Source organism: Cricetulus griseus, unplaced genomic scaffold (genome assembly GCF_003668045.3).
Source record: "Cricetulus griseus strain 17A/GY unplaced genomic scaffold, alternate assembly CriGri-PICRH-1.0 unplaced_scaffold_8, whole genome shotgun sequence".
In the NCBI taxonomy this organism is placed as follows: domain Eukaryota; kingdom Metazoa; phylum Chordata; class Mammalia; order Rodentia; family Cricetidae; genus Cricetulus; species Cricetulus griseus.
This window is the reverse complement of record NW_023277421.1, coordinates 156,022-177,873: the sequence shown is the minus strand read 5'-3', so window position 1 is coordinate 177,873 and position 21,852 is coordinate 156,022. Positions and strand designations below refer to the sequence as shown.

Genomic DNA, 21,852 nt, shown 5'->3' with positions numbered 1-21,852 from the left:
ATTTGTATTTTGCCCTCCTGTCTCTTTTATGTTTGCTAAAATAGATTATCTATTGCCAGTTTTTTTGTGGGTGTAGTTATGTTTGTTGGGTTGGAGTTTTCCTTCCACAACCTTCTGTTGTGCTGGATATGTGGATATGTATTGTTTAAATCTGTTTTTGTCGTGGAATATCTTGTTTTCTCCATGTATAGTGGTTGAAAGTTTTGCTGGGTACAGTAGTCTTGGTTGACCTCCATGCTCCCTTAATGCTTGTAGGGTATCTATCCACGACCTTCTGGCTTTCAGAGTTTCCATTGAGAAGTCAGGTGTGATTCTGATTGGTTTGCCTTTATATGTTACTTGGCCTTTTTCCTTTGCTGCTCTTAATATTTTCTCTTTATTCTGCAGATTTGGTGTTTTGATTATTATGTGTCGGGTGGACTTCTTTTGTGGTTCAGTCTGTTTGGTATCCTGTAAGCTTATTGTGCTTTCACAGGCAGATCCTTCTGTAGGTGGGGGAAGTTTTCTTCTATGATTTCGTTGAATATGTTTTCTGTACCTTTGAGCATTGTTTCTTCACCTTCTTCTCTTCCTATTTTTCTTAGGTTTGGTCTTTTCACGGTTTCCCATACTTCCTGGATATTTTGTGTTAGGGATTTGTTGGACTTGAGGTTTTCTTTGGTTGATGAGTGTATATCCTCTAGCGAGTCTTCATTAGCTGAGATTCCCTCTTCCATGTCTTGAATTCCATTAGTTATACTCACATCTTTATTTCCTGATTGTTTATCCATGCTTTCCATTTCCAGCATTGCCTCATTCTGTGTTTTCTTTATTTTGTCTATTTCAGCTTTCATGCTTTGAACTGTTTCAAGAGCTTCCTTCACCTATTTGGGTTTTTCTTGGGCTTCTTTAGATTCTTTAAGAGATTTGTTTATTTGATGATTTTTTTTGGCTTGTCTTTTCCTCCATTTCGTGTAATTTTTTGCTTTTTTTTCTATTTCTTTGAGGGATTTTCTTGTTTCCTCTTTAAAGGTCTCTATCATCTTGCTGAGATAATTTTTGAGGTCCATCTGTTATTCAAGCTCTGTTTTGGTTTTTTCAGATCTTCCTGATGTAGAGTCCCTAGATTCTGGTGGTGTCATATTGGTCTTTCTGTTGCTGAGTGAGTTTTTATTCTGTCTTCTTCCCATATCTTCTTCCAGTGGTTGCAGATGGGGTCTCTTTATCTCCTCTTGTGACCCAGTGGTGTGCATGGGTACGGGTTTCAATGTCTGCAGCTTTAGATGATCTTGCCTCTCCTGGTAGTCTCCTCACTCTGAAAGAGTTAGGCCTCTTTAGGGGTTAGGTTGCTGGGATGGGGAGGAAGAGTGGGGTGTTTCCAGATTCAGGGAGCTCCTCCCCGCCTGGGAATATTTACCCCAAACAGGTGCAGGCCCAGAGAGATGGGGGTGAATGGGGCTTTTGACGGGAGTTGTGTAAGAGCAGAATGTCACTCACATCATTATGGATCAGGTTGGCGGAAAGCTGATTGGAAGTTCTTATCCAAACTCTTTACTCTGAGGTAATCTCTGTCTTTGATGTTGAGGTCTGTTTCTTGCATGCAGCATAAGGATGATTTCTTCTTTGTATACAGTCTGTTAGCCTGTGTTTTTTTATAGGTGAATTAAGACCAGTAATATTGAGGGAAATTAAGGACCATTGAGTGCCTATTCTTGTTTTTTTTTTTATTTGTTGTTGGTAATGAGTGGCTTTGTATGTTGATTTACCCTGCTTTTTCTTTGGGAGTTTTGTAGAGTGGGATTGTCTATTGCCTATGTTTTTGTGAGTGTAGTTATTTTCGTTAGGTTGCAGTTTTTCTTCCAGTACTTTCTGTAGGGCTAGATTAATAGTTACATATTATTTAAATCTGGTTTTGCCATGAAATATCTTGTTTTCTCCATTTATAATGATTGAAAGCATTGCTGGGTATAGTAGTCTGGACTGGCATCTGTGTTCTCTCATAGTTGGTAGAATATCTATCCAGGTCCTTCTGGCTTCCAGAGTTTCTATGGAGAAGTCTGGTGTAATTCTGATGTTTGCCTTTATATTTTACTTGGCCTTTTTCCTTTGCTGCTCTTAATATTCTTTCTTTATTCTGCACATTTGGTGTTTTAATTATTATGTGACAAGGGCACTTTCTTTTGTGGTCCACTCTATTTGGCATCTGTAGGCTTCTTATACTTTCATTGGCATGTCTTTCATTAGGTTGGGAAAGTTTTCTTCTATGATTTTGTTGAATATGTTTTCTGTACCTTTGAGTTGTGTTTCTTCACCTTCTTCTATACCTATTATCCTTAGGTTTGGTCTTTTCATGGTGCCTGATATTTCCAGGATATTTTGTGTTAAGGATTTGTTGGACTTAAGAATGTTTTGTGTGATGAATTTATTTCCTATAGTTTATCTTCAGCGTCTGAGATTCTGTCCTCCATCTCTTGTATTCTGTTGTTTATGCTTGCATATGTGGGTCATAATTGTTTACTCAACCCTTCCACTTCCTGCATTCACTCAGTTTGTGTTTTCTTTATTGTCTCTAATTTAGTTTTCAAGTCCTGAACTGTTTCCTTCAGGTGTTTAATTATATTTCCTTGGCTTTCCTTGGTTTCTTGCATCTTTTCTTTTGTCTTTTCTTCCATTTCTCTGAGGGATTTTCTGACTTCCTCTTTTAGGGTCTCTATCATATTCATGAAGTTGTTTTTAGGATTGCTCTCTTCTGCTTCTTCTGTGTTGGATTATTCATTTCTTGCTGGTGTAGGATCCCTAGACTCTAATGGTGTCATATTGGTTTTCCTGTTGTTGGATGTGTTCTTATATTGTCATCTTCCTATCTCTTCTTCAGTGGGTACAGGTAGTGTCTCTTCCTTTCCTGGTGTGTTTGTGTCTGGTGTTCTTCTCAGATGGGTGCAATTGGCTCTGATACTCTGATGGGTCTCAAGGTGGGTGCAGGCAGGTCTGAGGCACTCGCTCTCCAAGTGGGCGAGAGCAGGACTGGTGCAGAGATGTCAGAAGACTCTGCGTTTCTTGATCCTCAGGGATTGAGTAGACCTGCCTGCCCACCCCTGGGCAGGAGTTTTTAGATTGGGCAGGCAAAAGTTGGGCCCAAGTCAGGGGCCAAAGCATCTCACCTCTGCACTCTCTGCACTCTGCACTGCCTGGGGGCAGAATAGCCAGTGACCTCAGCAGAGTCAGGTTCCCTGGGTCCTCAGGTACCTAGTCAGTCTGCCTGGGGTGGGATTTCCCAGAGTGCCTTTTCTTCACCACAGGCTGAATTCACTTGAGATGCTGAAAAAGGAGCATAAGCATGTGAAGTTGGACCTGCAGAAATTGCCCATGTAGACCAGCGAGGCCTTGAAGGAGGGAAAGCAGATGATTGAGGAGAATGAATCCTACATATAAGTGCCTGATACAGCTTGGGAGGGACTGATTCTGCCATCTGTGTGTTCTGCCAAAAGTGAGGGCTCTGGTTCTAGCCTATTTGCCTCTTAGCAAGCATCCTGCCTGTGGACCTTGGACTTGTGCCTCCTGTACTCCATTTTGCTGTTAAGACACTATTCCTCTCCCAATGCTGTCCTGCCATCCTCAGGATCCCTTAGATGGAAAGATGGTTTGCATCTTGAAGGGGATGTCAGGCAGCCAAGGGTCTCTGGGGCACTGGGAGGGGCTTCACAAATCTGGTTTCCAAGGCACTCAGCACATAGACTGAATTTATTCTGGTTGGGACTTCTGCCCTGCTTCAGTGAGTGTTTGCCCTCAATCTGCTTATGTTTTCTCAGCTGAGGGCTGCATCCTGTTCTCAGTGTCACACTTTTAGTGCCATGGTTTCCAGAAGTAGATCAGTCTTTCTAGAATTTGGTTATTCTCTGGATATGTCCTGCCTCTGTGTGATGCTGCCTTGGCTACTGTGACCTTCAGTTTTGTGTTGTCTGAGGGACTGTGAGTTTTGGGGATGGTGATACTTGGAAATAGGGATGGCAAATGGAGGCTGGATTGGGCTCATCCTTTTTGGATGGTTGTTCATTTTCCTCAACAGCTTGGTACTACAAGATTTGACTCCACTGGAAAAAAATGTATGTTTGAGATTTGAGGACAGAAAGCTGTTAGAGGGGCAGATTGGCCTGCAAGAGTCCTTTGAGGAGTTGAAGAAGCTCTTTAAGGAGGTCCATGAGAAGATTGTGGCCCCTGTGCTGAGCATCATCATGTAGGCTGATGCAGTGGTGGCAGGCTGCCCACCTGTCCAACTTTAAACAGAGACACTCATGTAACCATCCACTCAACTGTCCAGACTCCACCTACACACCATCCAACTGTTCATTTCTGTGAACATTAACAAGTCTTTTCAGAGTTATCCTCTTCAAAAACTTGGATGAATGGCAGGCAAACCCTCCTGCTCTGATAGAAGATTCAGTCCACTGAGAGAAGGTTCAGTCACATATCACACACCTACATGTCATTGTGTTAGGAGGGCTGCTATGCAGGGAGCTATTTAGAGGAGTCTATATACTGGCTTTCAAAAGCTTTTTACATCTGGTGACTGTCTTTCTACCATGTTTCCAAGGCCAGCTGTAGGCTGTAGTCTGTGTTGCTAAATCTGCATCAAGAGAGTATGTCTTAGCTTAATTTTTTGTTGGGCGTTGTTGGCTTTATTTTTTTATTTGTTATTGTTTGAAATTTTGTTGTTTATTTCTTCTTTCTTTTTTCTTGTTACATTGGTATTTTGTTCAGGCTTCTCACTTATTATTTTGACTGTTCCATTTAAGCCCTTATTGAATAAAATGACAGTATTTTCTTAATAAAAAAGAGATTTACAACTCTTCTATCTTAGAACCAATTTCTTTGGTCAGGTATGGTATCTCACTCCAGTAGCCCAGACCTCCTCTAACACCAGAACACTTTTGTACTTAGATCTGGCTACATAGTTCTCTGCCAGCTATGGATACACAGGAGGATGGTGCTTTGGATGTGAATGGTGTTATCTACTCCTATACAGATGGAGTTGTATCCAAACTATATACTTGTTGTCATATATTTACATATCCCTAAAATATTGTATTCTGAATACACATTTCATCAAATAATCATCTGGGACTAAGCTAGTAAGAAACATAATAATATTGCTCTAAAGCCTCTCAGGAAATGAAAACATTACTAAGGGAATATGAAGGAACTCCTTGGCATGCTTGCCATTAGGGGTCAAGATGATGTCCCTCACTGGGGTGCTGCCAAGGGCCATGTCTTGGTCCATGTATTTGACACAGCTGTGGGATTCTCTGTTGATATCCTTGTCTCCTGCAACCACTTAGGGCATTGCAGCCACCTGCATTCTATGCCACTAGCTGTGACCAATTTGATGTCAAATGGGTATGCCCCTTTGGCCATGTGCATCTCAGAGGCCTGTGCTATCACCCAGGACCATAGTGACATCTGGGCTGGGACCATTGTCCCGGCTATGTCTGGGTCTATGGCCCTGGGGCAGCCAGAGTCTGTGTTGATGTCCCAAGCTCCTGCTGTCATCAAAGACAGTGCAGTAGCCTGGAATATGGGCCACCACTTGGGGCCATACTGCTGCTGGGTTCATGTTAATCTGAGTGACCCACATATCCAACCAGAGCCCGGTTGACATCTAGGCCTATGCTGCAGACTAGACTCATGACTGCATACATGTTACAAACATTCCCAAGGTATGTACTCATGTCCATAGTCCTAGTTGACACCAGGAGGCACACAGAAGCAGGTAATGGATGGACTGACACCTAGGGCCATGTGAGTGTACTAGGGCTGTGCTTCTCTCAGGGCCATATAGATCTGAGTGTCTTGTGCTGTTACCAGGGTCCCTGGTGTCCTCCAGGTGACTAGGCTACTGCCAAGAGCCCACTTCTGCCTTTTGTTGTCAAGGGTGGGGGAAAGATACCTGCCCCAACTGAGCTCAGACCACCTGAAGCTAGTGGGAGAGTAGGCATCTGGGTCATGAGAATGGAAGAGCAGGAACAGCCTTTCACCAACTGCAGCACTGGGAGAGTAGGCCCTCCACCTTACCTGGGTAAGATAGTAGAGCTGGCCCTTTGTGGTCTTAATGTATGTGAGTCAGATGGTAGGGCACGAGAGCAGGAGAATTGGCCTCTTTCCTTTTCCTGCTGTATTGGGTGAACTAGCTGGTGCCATGCTGAAGAGCTGGCCTGGGAGGCCAGGTGAGGAAAGATGGTGGAAAACCAAATAGGTACAACCCAGGCTCTGAATAAGGGTATTAGTTATTCCATCCTCTTTATCTTGGAACTTCTGGAGCATGTGAAGGACTCATACCTTCAGATCAAAAACTGCAGGATCTCCATGCATGGGAAACCCAAGAAGAGTATAAGTGAAGGTCTATTATCTGTAGTGTAGAGAAGCCTGAGGCCTGGAACACTTACAAGAAAAGATGTATGGACTAAAGTATGTACTCTGCAATTTCTGGGCCAAACTACAGCCCAATCACCTAGATTTTTAATTATTTTAATTTTGGGTTTGAGTGTTTATTTTTAATTATTTTTCATTTGGGGATGGTAGAAGAGCAGAGTGCAGATGTGAGGGAATGGTTAGGAGGAGGAGTCGGATTGGGAGCATGATGTGAACCAACAGAGAATAAATGAAAATGTTTTACAAAAGAAATTAGGTAAACCAAAGATATCTGTCTGGTTTCCTTTTAATATAACATCTGTAATAGCCACAGCAGACAGAGTGAATTCTGAGATATTGGTGACATTGTTTTTGGTGCTATTGGTCTTAACTATGCATCATTGCAATATTTTTTAATGATTTATTACTGTTACTTTTAAGTATGTGTGTTCTGCCTGCTGAAGGGCTATATTCTACATGCATGTAATTCCACAAGCAACCAGAAAAGGGAATTAGAATCTACCTGAAGCTGAAGCTGAAGCTGAAGTCTTTTAGCTGCTTTGCTGGTCCTTTGAGAGAAAAAAAAAATACTCAAATGGAAGAGACATCTCCACAGCCCCTGCTCCTGACTTTTGTCCCTCTATCCATTTGTGCTGTATTAGATGTAGCGAATCACCCCCAAGCAAAGAGAGAAATTGCAAGAGACCAGTAGAGACAAATACATGATGTAGGCATGCCTGAGGAGGACAGACATCCAAGCAAGCAATTCATGATCCTCCCCCAGCATCACTTATTGTCAGATTTGGAGCAGATGTCTCAAAGCTCATCCAGGATGACAATGTAGATGAGGGCCATCTGATGAAAAGCAGAATTGAGGAGACCCTCCTGGTGGTGGAGGTATGGTTAGGACCCCTCTTGATGTCCTAGCTAAACAGTGTTTGGAGGAGGCTTCAGGTTTGCCAGAGTGGATGGAGACTGCAGCAACAGCCATGTGCCTCTGATATATAAGGCTTATGTTACGTCTAGCCTCTTTGTCTTCCCCAACTTTATTAAGATTTATCACTCACCCTGGGAGTGAGTTTTATGAACTTAGTGCAATTGAGTGCAGGGACTCTGGCCCTGTGTGTGCTTTCTGGAATTCCTGAATTTGAGTGTAAGTGCATGGGAGTGAGTTTTCTGAAACTTGACCAAGTGAGTTTGTGAAATTCCTGCACATGAGTGCGGGACACTGTCCATGAGTGAATTTTCTGTTATTCGTGCATGTGAGTGCCCAGACTCTGCCCTGGATTGAGTTTGCTGAAATTCGTGCATGTGAATGAGGAGCACTAATGAGAGTCAGTAGACTGAAATTCAGTCATATGAGTTCCAGAACACTGCCAAATTGTTAGTTTTCCAAAATTTGTGCCAGAAATCTGCTCTTAATTGGGGTTTTTGAAATTAGGTCATGTGAGTGCAGGGATACTGCCTGAGAGTGAGTTTTATGTTATTCATGCATGTGAGTGTCCCAACTCTACCCTGGAGTGAGTATTCTGAAATTCTGGCATCTGACTTTCAGGACACTCCCCAGGAGTGAGTATTCTGACATTCAGGCATGTGGGTGACAGGATACTGCCCCAGGATGACTTTCCTGAAATTTGTTCATGGGAGTTTGTCCAGAATGAGTTTTCTTAAATTAGTGAACTGCCAGGAAGTGCGTTTTCTGAATTTCGTGCATGTGTGTGCCAGGACACTGCCCTGGAAAGACTTTTCTAAAATTCCTGCATGTGATTTGGGGGACATTCCCTGGGGGTGACTTTCTGAAATTCATGCATGTGAGTTCTCCACCATGCCCAGGAGTGAGTTTTCAAAGCTTTGTGCCTGTGATTGCTGAGACACAGCATGGGAGTGACTATTCTGAAATTTCTGTACTTGGTGATGTGACAGTGGCAGGGAGTGAGTTTTGTGAAATTTGGGCATGAGAGTTCTGGTATACTACCCAGGAGTGACTTTTCTGAAATTCATGCAAGTGAGTGCAAGACACTATCTAGGAATGAGTTTTCTGAAATTTCTGAATGTGAGTGCCAGCACACTGTCCCTGAGTGAGTTTTCTGAACTTCATACACGTGAGTTCCAGGATACTTCTCCAGAGTGAGTTTTCTGAAATTCATGGATGTGATTGCCCAGACACTGCCTGGGAGTGAGTTTTTATCAAATTAGTGCAAGTGAGTTTAGGGAAACTAACTAGGAGTGAGTTTTCTGAAATTTTTGCACAATGTGTGCCAGGGATCTGCCCTGAAGTTGATTTTCTTAAATTCAGGCATATGAGTGCAGGGACACTGCCTGGGAGTGACTTTTATGAAATTTGGTCATGTGAGTGCCTGGATACTGCCCTGGAGTAAGATATCTGAAATTCCGGCATGTCATTGCAGGGACACTGCCCGGGAGTGAGTTTTCTGAAATTCGAACATGTGTTTGCTGGGACATTGCCCAGGAGTGAGTTTCCTGAAATTTGTGCATGTGAGTGCCAGGAATATGCCCTGAAGTGAGTTCACGTGAGTGCTGGGACAATGCCAGGGAGTAGGTTTTCTGAAATTCCTGCACGTGAGTGCAGGGACACTGCCCAGGAGTGAATTTTCTGAAATTCATGTATTTGAGTGCCTGGACACTCTCCAGGAGTGAATAATCTGATATTGGGGCCTGTTAGTGCCAGGACACTGACTTAAAGTGAGTATACTGAAATTTGGGCATGTGAGTGCTGGGACACTGCCCTGGAGTGAGTTCTCTGAAACTCATGCACGTGAGTATGGGAATGCTGACCAGAAGTGAGTTTTTTGAAATTCGGTCATGTGAGAGTGGGGTTCCTTCCTGGGAGTGAAATTTCTGAATTTCGTGTATGTGAGTACAAGGAATCTGCCTTGAAGTGAGTTTTATTAAACTAGTGCATGTGAGTGCTGGGACACTCTCCAGGATTGAGTTTTCTGAAATTCCTGCAAGTGAGTATAGGGACACAGCCCAGGAGTGAGTTTTCTAAAATCCATTCAAGTGAGTACAGGGAAAGTGTGCTGGAGTGAGATTCCTCCATTCGTGCATGTGTGTGCCAGGACTCAGCCTTGAAGTGAGTTTTATTAAATTAGTGCACATGAGTGCTGGGACACTGACTGGAGTGAATTTTCAAGCATTTGTTCATGTGACTTCCGGGACACTCTTCAGGAGTGAGTTTTCTGAAATTACTGAATGTGAGTGGAGGGACACTGCCAAGGAGTGAGTTTTCTGAAATTCATGCACATGACTGCTGCCACATTGCCTGGGAGTGTGTTTTCTAAAATTCCTGAATGTGAGTTCAGGGACACTGCCCAGGGGAGTTTTGTGAATTTGATGCATTGGAGTGCTCCAGGCTGTTGGAGTTTCAATTTTCTGAAATTCGTGCATGTCTGTTCAGGAATACTGACCAGGAGTGAGTATTCTGAAATTCGTGCATGTGAGGGAAGAGACACCGGTGAGAGTGAGTTTTCGGAAAGTCATGCATGTGAATGCCTGGACACTTACAGGAGTGAGTTTTCTGAAATTAGTGCAAGTAGTGCAGGGATTTTGCATGGGAGTGAGTTTTCTGAAATTTGAACATGAAAGTGCTGGGACACTGCCTGGGATTGACATTTCTGAAATTCCATCATATGAGTATGAGGGATATTGCCTGGTAGTCACTTTTGGGAAATTAGTGCCTGGACACTAACCTGGAGTGAGTTTTCTGAAATTCATTCATGTGTGTGGTGGAACACTGTCCAGGAGTCAGTTTTTTGAAATTCCTGCATGTGTGTATTAAAGGGTGTTGTATTATGGTTTTATTTTCAGGTGGTAATTTTGTTTTCTATGTCTGGCTGAAAACCATATGAAGTTAATAACCGAGGCTAAACAAGAACAGCTAAATATCAATGTAAGGACACAAAGCAACTAAGAGATATTCAGCCTAGGAGCATGTATGAATAGATGTCTTAGTTAATGTTCTATTGCTGTGAAGAAACACCATGACTAAAGCAACTTATAAAAGAAAGCATTTGATTGGGGCTTGCTTACAGTGTCAGAGAGTTAGACCGTCATCATCATGTTGGAGAGCATGGTAGCAGGCAGGCAGGCAAGGTGCAGGAGCAATAGACAAGAGCTTACATCTTATCAGCAAGTTGGGGGCATTAAGAGTGAGACTGGACAAATGTATACATACATACACACACACACACACACACACACACACACACACACACACACACATATATACACATTAAGTGTGTAGGTATCTTTCACTTAAATGTAGTAGTTTATATTTACTTATATATGTCTCTGGGTGTGCCATTCTAAAAGGCATTAATCCCCTCCCCATTTCCTTCTTAGGATGCTTCCATTGGATTTAGGGGAAATGTGATCAGGCAACAAGTAAAGAACAATGCAAGTGGTACATCACTGACTTTGTTGAGCTGCTGGGAGAACTGGAAGAATGACGTCAACTTCTTGCTCACTCAGAACAACTCCAATTTCTTTAAGTTACACAGATAGGATCCTGGAAGAGCCCAGGAGATAGCTAGATTTTTTTCTACTGAACTTCCAATATTAATATGACTACTAATTACCTGGAGAGATTTATATTTTCAATTCTTTGTGTGTGTTCCTACATATATCTTACCTAGATGCATAGTAATTCAAATGCTTTTACTCTTGCAACATGGATACAGAAGCCTTAGTGAATATTGCGTTTCTCTCTGGTATAAAAAGAATATTTGTAACCAGGTGATGGTAGTGGTGCTTACCTTAAATTCCAGCACTCAGAAGGCAGAGACAGGCAGATTTTTGTGAGTTTGAGGCCAGCCTGGTCTAGAGAGAGATTTCTAGGACAGGTTCCAAAGCTACAGCAAAATTCTGACTTGGAAAACACAAAAAGAATGAATGTTTGTATATCAGAACAGCCATATTCAATTTTCTTTTTTCCGTTTTTTACTGTGTATCCCAGGCTGTTCTAGAGAACACATTTTTTAATCCCAGCACTCAGGAGGAAGAGGTAGTCAGATTGATGTGTGTTCCAGGCCAAGATGGTCTACAGAGAGGGAGAGAGTTTCAGGCTACAAAGAAATCCTGTCTTGCGACACCCCCCACCAAAAAAATGAACAATGGAAGCATAAATAAAATTACTGGTTTAAAAACATGATAGCAGGCCAGAAGTGGCAGCTCCTGTCTATGATCCCAGCAATCTGGAGGCAGAGGGAGGGCATCATGACCATATAACAAAACAAGGGAAATAAAAAACACACTTATTTTTGAAAGCTACATCTAATAATATGGTTTACAAGTCAAGGAGAGAAACATTTTCCTACTAGTAGCAGTTTTGGGGCCCAAGAAATGGCTCATTGGGTAAAAGAGCTTACTGCAAAAACACCTGGCAGGAACTCACCATAGAGGAGACAACCCTCTTAAAAGGTGTCTTCTAACCTCTACTCGTGTGCTGTGGCATGTGTGCATCAAAACCGAATGAATGCCCATAGGCATGCACAAACACAGGTGAATGAGAGAGCACACACAGAGTTCTGTTCCACAGGTTAATTGGGAAGACAGACTTGGAGATTCATGTTTACTTGAGGCACTACCAAGAGTGGGAAAGTTCAGAAAATGCTTTAAAAATGAGATTGTTTACTCTCCTTGCTTAAAATTTTGTCTGTGGAGAGAGGACATGGGATCTGAAGACAAAAGTGGTAGCGACTATTGGATCATTAAGTAGGGAAGGCTTTTAGGTTTTTTACATGCTTGCCTTCAACTTTCTTAATTCTCTCTTTGACAGTTGATGCCTCTATGTTCATCTTTGTGTTAATTTCAAAGATGTGAATTTAACGTGAGAGCCCATGGATAAAATAATCCCCCTGCACAATAATTTCCTTTGTTTTCTGTGACCTTAGTTACCACTAGTTAACTACCATTGAGAAATGCTAAATTCAGCATGCCATAAATAAACAATTCATACATTAAGTTTGCTGGACATTCTAATCTGTATGATAGCACCTCACACTGGCCCAATCAGTCCCTTGCAGTTGAGTTATCATGTCTCCTTGCCTCATGAGGTATAACTCTAGGGTTACCTCAACATCATCAGGGTCGTTAGATTGTCAGGACATTGCATTATTTTTTGTTCAGGTGACCTTTGTTCTCAGTGCAAGAGAAATGCTGTGAGTGGCCAAATAGCCAAAGAGAAGCCATTTATGGGCTTCCTTTTGTGAAAAGTTGAAGTGCTTGACTTAATATAGAAGAAAAATTGCATGTTGAGGTGGCTGAGAGTTATAAGCACAAACCCACTATCCATGACATTATAAAAGAAGAAAAAGAAATGTGTCAGGGCCTTTCTGTCATGATGCATACTGACAAAGTCATGGTCAAGCGTGGGACAAGGGATTAAGAAGCAAAAAAAAAAAACAGTACATATTAGTAATGTATTAGAAAGTGCTGAATATCCAAAATACTTTATTGACTGATAAACCAAGGGAGAAAAGCAGAATGGCTGTGTGGATATATTTTTGCAAATTGCAAATACTAATGTAAATAAAACCCAAGATTAACATTAAAAGTCAGATATCACCAGTAATTGAAAGCAAAACACCCAAACAGGGCTCCATAGCTAACCCCAGAACTCTAATCTAGTTGGATTAAAAATTACCACAAAACCATAATGATTTGCCACAAAAAGACAGAATAAGTGAACATAACAACTTTAGTTATGTATGTTAAATAATCAATTATGAGAAGCTTGTGTGGTTATTATCAATAAGAGGAAAGGCATAGTTTTATAGATGAGGATAAAGAGAAATACTCCCATTCACCCCAGAGTGTTTTATCTATTTTATGACATTTTAACAGAATAATATAGTTGTATAGATGAAGACAAAGAAGTAATTCTCTCTCTCTCTCTCTCTCTCTCTCTCTCTCTCTCTCCCATGAGCACTTCTTCTACCAGCTCCCCAGGAGCTCAAGAGATTTTCCATGAGCTCCCCCACCAGCTCCCACGAGTTCCCCCAGAAGTTCCTCATGAGCTCTCCCAGGATCTCCCCATGAGCTCATCCATGAGCTCCCCTAATATCTCTTGCACTTGCAGTTTTTCCACTGTTCTGTAAGTGTATATAAGGTTGCTCTCTCCTTGAAAAAAGAGCAGATGAATTAAGATGTAAAAACAAATAGCACAAGTAGATGGATGGCTCATCTTTTAAATACATCCCCAGGCTTTCACCCAATACTTGCACATAGTCTTTGTCATGGCAGGGAAACCACAAGTGGAACTTCCACCGAGATCAGGAAAGAAAGGGGAACCTCAGAGATCACCCTTGAAAGGCTGGCTCCAGGAAGGAAGGTTTATGAGGATGGATTGGTGCCTCAACTCCTGAAAGAGTTGGATTGGAAATAGAGAAGCACTGTCTCAAAAAAAAAAAAAAAACTGCAGTGAGTGGAATTGTTATGGAAAGCAAACATAATAGAAAATAAAAAATACCATTTTAAAAAGAAAATAAAAGTAAAAAATACACAGAGTTTTAAAAGAAAATGAAAAGTAAAGTTTTAAAGACAAAATGAAAAGAAAAATACACAGAGAGTCTGGATACTGTATGCTATTGTTCTGTCTTTGTTCAATTGCTAAGGAAAGAGCAAAAGATGCTAACAGATATGTGATTATAAATGCTGCTGAATTAATCCAACTTAAACATTTTAAAAATGCTTTGATTCTAAATTAAATATAGGGACAGTTACTTGGGAAAAGAATTTCTGTTTTTGCTTCCACAGAAAATGAAAAGCTGTGGATTACTTTCAGACTAACATGGTTTGATGAAACAAGACCCCCTGAAGCAATGACCAGGTTGAAGCTACCTGGGAAGATGCAGTCACAGACCACTAAAGCCAAGATTTCTGGGTTTTCTTAGTATCCCCATGGTATTTCAGTGCCCCCAATCAGCAGGAAGTAGTTTGGAGAGAACGATGCCCAGATTCCAAAATATTGTTGATGAATGTATGTTTTCATTAAAATTGGGTTGGTTATAGATGGTAATGACCAGGAGTATTAGCCAGATGATAAAGAGGAGTGAGTTAACCTTGAGAGTAGAAATATATATAGTTAGAGATATGAAACAGAATTATTTGTCAGATGATTGTATATTTATAATGTGGGAATTACCAATATAGATTCAGGTAAAAATATAAGGTTATTTATTAGGGAGAAGCCTTACTTACAGAGTGACCTAGGCAGTCGGCAGGGCAGGAGTAAGTACAGCAAGACAAAGATGAAAAGGAAGAAGGGAGTTCCACGTGTGTGCTCCTCACTCTTGAACCTTCCCTACATCACCCTGACCATGCCCTTGCAGGTGTGGTCAGGCATACCTGTAGCCAGCCCCTAGCAGGCATGGTTACATTGTCCCCTACATATTTACTTAGGTATATTTTAATAGCCAGGAAAGCTGAACTATAGCAAAAAAGCAAGTACAGAAAATTTTAGAGTTTTAAAGTTTGAAAGGATTATTCCTCTCACAAAAGCCACTGCTGCAGCTATATCAGAGGTGCCCTGGAGCATGGGGAAATGAAGGTGTTACCACATATGTGCAGGAAAGCAGGACATATCTGCCCCTGAACTGGTTAGCAATGTCATAGAGACCAGAGAACTACTAATGAGCTGCTAGATGAAAATGAATATACAGGGCAGAGTGATTGGGATGAGTATGAAGAGAGAATTTCTAAGTATCAGGATGGAGAGCCTTCACCTTCATATTAAAGTGAGAATACAGAGAATCAAAAACCTAGTGGAAAAATTCAGCAGGAGCTAAGAAACATGAAAGAGTTAGTGGAATAGCTCTCACAGGAGATAAGAAATTTGCAGGTTTCCTCAGATCAGAAAAATGTTCCTTTGTCTGTGAAACAGACACCCTTTGAGTCGTGGAGGGCAGCCAGAGCAGGTCAGATGTGTCCAAGGCAAGCTAATATTAGACAAGTGGTGGATAGAAAGAGATGCTCAAGGATTTCAGACAATTCCTATATAGGAGCATAGAGATAGTGAAAGATAAGCAAAATGCAGAAGAAACTAAGAAGCTCAAGAAAATAATGATGGCTTTTGTTCATTTTAGATCAACAGCGGGGTTTCACCCAGATGCTGATAGGGAATAGGTGTAGAAACATTACCCCTAAGAATTTGGAAGCAGATAGCCAAGACCTGGGGACAGGAAGAGATTATTTATTATAGAGAGTAGGCAGGGGCCTAGGGATTTATTTCAGAATTTATCTCTTGGCCAATTTGGGTATTATCCAAAAAAGCTAGAGAGACAAGTGTTGAACCTTTGATTGTGAAACAGCTAGCTTATCAGAATGCTAGTACAGCATGCCAGGCTGTGCCAAGGCCTCAGAGGAAGAAGACTGACACAGACAAGTTCATTAGGATTTGTTTAGATATTGGACCAGCTTATATTCAGGATTAGCGATGGTGGCTGCCTTTTAGGAACTTCGGTTAAAAATATGTTATTCCTACAGAAAAAGCAATGAATAACGAGGAAGGAAGGCACAGAGCCTTCTGGAGGTTTTTTGGATGTGGACAGACAAAGCACCATGTCAGAAAGTGTCCCAAGGGTGGAGAAAATAGGAAACCAGGTTTGTGCCAGAGATGCATGAGAGGAATGCAGCCACAGATGATCTGCATTGGCCAGAGGGCAAAAGGCAAGGAAGGACAAGGCCAAAACCTAAGAAACTTGCAGCCTTGAGAGCTGCTAACGTGGATGACGTCCAGTCAAATGTACAGAAATTACTATTAATACAGCTATTCAAAAACTGTTATAAGACCTTGTGGAAAAAGAAAGGTAACATAGAAAAATTTGGATTTGTTAAAATTTTGGATGCTCATAATTCAAGTATTGGCTATAGCTGCTATGTTATAAGAGATTTCAATTAAAGAAGTTTCTTTTCAACAAATCATAACCTTGGCTAAAGGAGAGATTAGAGATGTGTGCATGTTCAGTTTGTATGGTGTGGCCACGCCATTATGTATGGAATGTGATTGTGAATGTCTGAACGTTGACAAAAGGAACTGCTTAAATTGCCTTGAATATGACTAAAGGGATAGTTGTATTGCTTCAGATAGAATTAAAAGTCTATAAAATTGCTTTAGACACAGTTAAAAAGAGCATCCAATCAATCAGCCAAGTTCTTAACTAGAAAGATTGGCAATTTGAACCCTCAGAACCAGTCAAAGAAAAAATAGCAAAAGCCTATGGCATTGACTTAAGAGCAAACGAAAGCTATACAGATAATTCTATAGTGTTTAACAAATGAGAGGTTACAAAAATCCTTCTAAAAATTTATTGGTTAAAAAAGGAAATCTAAAAATTGAAGTTAATACATGATTTAGAAAAGGGGGTTTGAGAAAAAGCCTCAAAACAGATACCCTTGTTTGAGCCCCCACCTGGAATGGTGTCAGTGTAAATGCAAATTAAGCTGTGTCAGCTAAGATGCAAATGAAGCCTTGTCAGCTAATGAGAGCTTCACAGGTGAGAGTAGAAAAGACTGCTCAGAAACTTTAAATTTCAAAAATTGTTTGGGACTTATGTTGTATTCTAAAAAAAAAAGGCTTAAAAGTTAGAAATTAAAAGGGATAGGTTTCAGTCTTTGAGTGATTTTTTTAGAAGTTGTTAAAATTTTTCTATGGTTACACCCCTTTTGGGGGGCATCTAGTAATTATCTAAAACCTTTAAATAAAATTCTAAAGGGAGATGGTGATTTTAATCCACCAAGACCCTTAATAAAATAGGATAGATGAGTTCTTCTAATTTTAGAGAATGTAATCAACATCAACAGATGTTATGTTAACAGTACAAAAACATGGAAAGCTTATGCTGTCTTCTCAGCAAAAATATTAAATCCTTACTTTGAAGCAGTATCCTATTATGGTGTAAAAATGCTGTATGGAGTCTAGATGATATTTTGACAGAGAACTAAATATGATGCATGTCCCTCATACCAAGCAACAGGTTGATTAGTTGTTTCTGAAGAGTGATTCGTGGGCAAATGCCTTTGTTCAGTTTTCAAAGAGCATTGATAATCGGTTTCCAGCTTATAGACTATTACAATTTGCTCTAATGCATCCTTTCATATTCCCCAAAATTGTAAAAAGCAGTTCTATAAGAAATGTTGTGTTAGTTTTTACTTATGGTTCTTCTAATAAAACAACAGCTTAAGTTATTGATGGAAAAAATACATAGAACAGACAACTCTGGCTTCAGCTCAAATTGTCAAATTACAAGCTGTTGCAATCATCTTTTGGCTCCTAGTAAATGACTCATTTAATTTGCACACTGATTTTCACTATGTTATCTTCAAGTGATAGAGGCAGTTCCTTGCATAGGAAGCAATAATGAGCAGGTTAAAATATTATTTAAGCAAATTCCAAAGAAAATTGCTATGTTTCATGGGTCACATTGCAAGCCCATTCAGGCCTTTCCCTGCCTACTGGCTAAAGGCAATGAGTCAGTGGACTGATTGGCAAAGTGATCAATTTGTCTCAGATAGAAAAAACTCTGTGGTATCATAACTTTCATTACCAAAACAACAAAAGTTAAAAAAAAAAAAAACTTGGCTTACCCAGAGAGACTGCTTGCCAAATCATCAAACAGTCAAACAATGATAAATTGTTTGCTCACCTCTGACTAATTTAGGAAAGAACACTTGAAGCCTACTTCTTAATCATTTATGACACATGGATGTTACTCATATTACAGAATTTGACAAGTTAAAATATGTGCACAAACAGTTGATAGGTGTTCAGGTTTCTAAACATAAGAATGATAAAGGGCAATAGATTTGGATATTCTAGGAAGATATTTCAGCTATTTTGTACTGAAAAGAAAATCATCATAGGGAGGTGTCCATTTTAACCTCGGAGGCAAGGAGTTGTGGAGTGTGCTCATAGCTCCTTGAAAACTGAAATTCAAAAAATAAAAAAGGGGGATTAATATCCCCAGTCTCCACATAAAATATTAGGCAATGGAGAAGACCTTATCCTGCCCTAATTTGGGGTTGAGGGCATGTTTGTGTTTTCTTGCAGGAAAACAATAAATCAAGATGGCTGCCAGAAAGCTTGGTTAGATGCATGGAGCAGAGAAAAACTGTACCTGAGACTCTACAAAGCCTGCCCAAACCAGTTTGAATAAGACCAGATGAACCAGTGTCCCAGACCTGTTAGGAGCCAGTGCGTATGTAAGGAGCCATTGGAAGCTGTGCGCATGCGCAATGGGTAACTTTGTAACTTTCCTGCCCTTAGTCTCCGCCCCTCCCGTGACGTCATATGGTTCAATCAGCTGACGTCACATGGTCCGAGGGTTTCAGCCAGTTAGAGTGTAACACTCCTGAGGCGACGGTTGCCAGCCTATATAAGGAGGGGTTTTTGGGTGTTCAGGGTCTCCATTTTGTAAGCTTATCCTCTTCCTCTCAAGAGGCATTAAAGCTTTACTGCAGAAGGATCCTGATTAGTGTCCACGTGTGGTTTTTGCTGGTGAGGCGGTTAGCGCGGGACATCTGGTGCCGAAACCGGGAAATTGACCTCATCATCGTCAGCAATATAGGAGACCCCTTGGCAACAAGGAGGATTCAGAACTGCAGGGAGGTATGATTCGGAGAGGTATGTCTTTTCTGGACTTTGGCTTGGGAATTGTTGCCATTTTGGGAGGTTAGTGTAGAGGCTTCTGTGCTTTTACTAGGAGCCATTTTGACCTTTCTCACGGTTGTAGCAATCTTGAAGCAGTCCAGAATTACATGGCAGAAACCAAATGTAGTGAGAGGTGGGGCGCGCCCAATAAAATATAAGGAAAAAGGACCTCCCGGGGTGTCTAGTGACAAGGGAGTGAGTAATTTGTTAGATGATTCTGTAAATAAGTTTGAAGCTTTAAATCTTAATAGTTTTGATGACTCTGAAAGCTCAGGAGATGAAGTTTTAGATTTTGAGGAAGCAGTTCAGCTAGGTGAAAAAGAAAGATACTATTTGGATGACCATATACAAAGTAACAAAAAACCTCAAAGAAGGCAGCTCCAAACGGCGCTTTTGCAGGATGCTCCTAAAGCACCCCCTCCCTATAAGAAGATAAAAAGAAAGCTGGCTTTTCCTGGCTTTGAGGGAAAAAAAAAACTTACTTTAGATGTGGAACAATTGGCTTTGGGGCACATAGAACCTCCCCTTGGAATTCTCCAATTTTTGTCATCAAAAAGAAATCAGGTAAATGGCGTTTGCTCTATGATTTAAGAGCTATTAATGAGCAAATGTCTTCCCTTGGTGCAGTGCAAAGAGGTCTTCCCGTGCTTTCTGCATTACCCAAAAATTGGAATTTAATAATATTAGTAAAAGACGGCTTAGTGGTATACACAGATGGTTCCCTAGGGGGAACCACGTTGGGGAATCACGTCAACGTTCCCACTTCCGATGCTGGTGATGTATAATGCACAGGTTTTTCCCTGACTCTTTGCCACCAATAAAAAGCTGGGCTTACCTTTTCGGCCTGAGGATGAAAAGAGCTTTGTGAAAATAGTACTATTTCCCTTAAGGGAAGTCTCTGTTTCTCAGTAGCTGACCAAGGCCTATGTGTCAATAACAATTGGACCTTTGAATTTGAGTAGAGGCTGTGAGCAGAAGCTCCCTGGCCTATGTGTTACCTCCATCCAATATGAGAATTTTACCAACGCAGCTAATTTGTCTAAAAGCCTTTTTCAGTTTATGTTGCAGAATTGAACCTTTGAATTTGAGCAGACGCTACGTGAATTGAGAGCCGCTATCGATCTGTCACTGACGGAGGGACTGTCGTCATGGGTCACCTCAGCTGTTTCCTACTTCAAAGAATGGGTGGGGGTGGGAATGTCTGGCACAGCCGTTTGCTTTGGATTGGTGTTGCTTCTCTGGCTGGTCTGTAGGCTCAGGGCTCAAACTAAGATCACCCAAGCGCTTGTAGCCTTGGAACAAAGGGCTTCCACTAAAATTTGGTTAACAATTTTTAAGCAATAGGCCGCCAGTCAGACAGCTCTTGCACACCCGGAGCCTAGGCTCATTGCACAGGGTACAGTGTCTGGCTTGAGCAGCCCATGAGGGATGTCGAGCAAAGCATCGCACAGAGAGTTGCCTAATATGCAGGCTTCTCTAGGAGGCATGTTGTCCTGCATAAGGGTTGCCTGCCCCAGTTTCCCTTTCCCAGAAAAACGGCAGAAGACAGGTCGAGAGCTAGGGTCAAGCTAACAGCATAGGGGTGACTCTCGTACACAGTCTTATTGTATGATTTGGGAGGTACACCCTCTGCCTCTATCCCTCAATGTATGGGTGACCTACTTGCTTGTAAAAATATGAAGCCTTATCATTAATTAATAAAAAAGGGGGATATGTTAGGAGCCGGTGCGTATGTAAGGAGCCATTGGAAGCTGTGCGCATGTGCAATGGGTAACTTTGTAACTTTCCTGCCCTTAGTCTCCTCCCCTCCCAAGACATCATATGGTTCAATCAGCTGACGTCACATGGTCCGAGGGTTTCAGCCAGTTAGAGTGTAACACTCCTGAGGCGACGGTTGCCAGCATATATAAGGAGGGGTTTTTGGATGTTCAGGGTCTCCATTTTGTAAGCTTATCCTCTCCCTCTCAAGAGGCATTAAAGCTTTACTGCAGAAGGATCCTGAGGACTGTCCCCGTGTCGTTTTTGCTGGCGAGGCGGTTAGCGCGGGACACAGACCTTTAATGTCATCAAATCTACAGTCCATGAAAGAAAGGAGGCAGAGGGTTCCAGAGTTCCTGTTTCTCAACAGGCAGGCCGACTTGCAAGTGGATGGACAAAAAAAGAGACTTTGGCATCACTGTTGGGGTGATTGCAGCTTTTGCTGTTGCTGCTACAGCATCCACTAGATCTGGGATTGCCATCTCATCATCTATAACTACAGCCAGCACAGTAAATAAACTGGCAGGGGAAATAACAGAGGCTCTTAGCACTCAGAGCTACATAAATAACTTAGTCCAGGTAGGAAGTTTAAATCTTAGTCAACAAATTGTACTTATCAATTGGCCAATCAAATTATTAGGATAAATAAGACCTGAGTTCCTCCATCCTCTGGAGAGATCATCCTTGGGGGATTAGAGATGGCAGGCCATTTAGTCAAAGAATGGGCTGGGTCCTTATCTCTGGGCCTTGCAGCCATAGGACTTATTATCATATGCTTCATTTAGCTAAGGTGCCTCAGCACTAGACAAGCCTAGGTTCAATTTGTCAGTCGATGACCACAGAGCTAGCTCCAGGTCAGGCTCCAAAGCTACACAGAGAAACTCTGTCTTGAAAAAAAAATGAAAATGATTTACATAGTTCAGACAGAAGTTATGGGACACAAAAGTCAGATCAAAGTCAGGTGCTAACACTCCAGAATCAAACCAGTTGCAGAATTCTGCAAGAACTCCCCTAATAGGGAAAACCTGAGCCAGGGGATCAGA

At 41.4% G+C, this 21,852-nt stretch overlaps 1 protein-coding gene across 1 annotated transcript in view; it reads left to right on the top strand.

Annotated features, from left to right (window-relative positions):
* The first annotated feature begins 3,983 nt into the window (after positions 1 to 3,983).
* Positions 3,984 to 21,852, top strand: part of LOC107980398 (STAM-binding protein-like) — a 71,776-nt gene continuing 53,907 nt past the window's right edge. The window contains exon 1 of the mRNA XM_035453925.1: positions 3,984 to 4,213. Coding sequence (XP_035309816.1) covers positions 3,984 to 4,213 — 230 coding nt within the window. The remainder of the gene's footprint in view (positions 4,214 to 21,852) is intronic.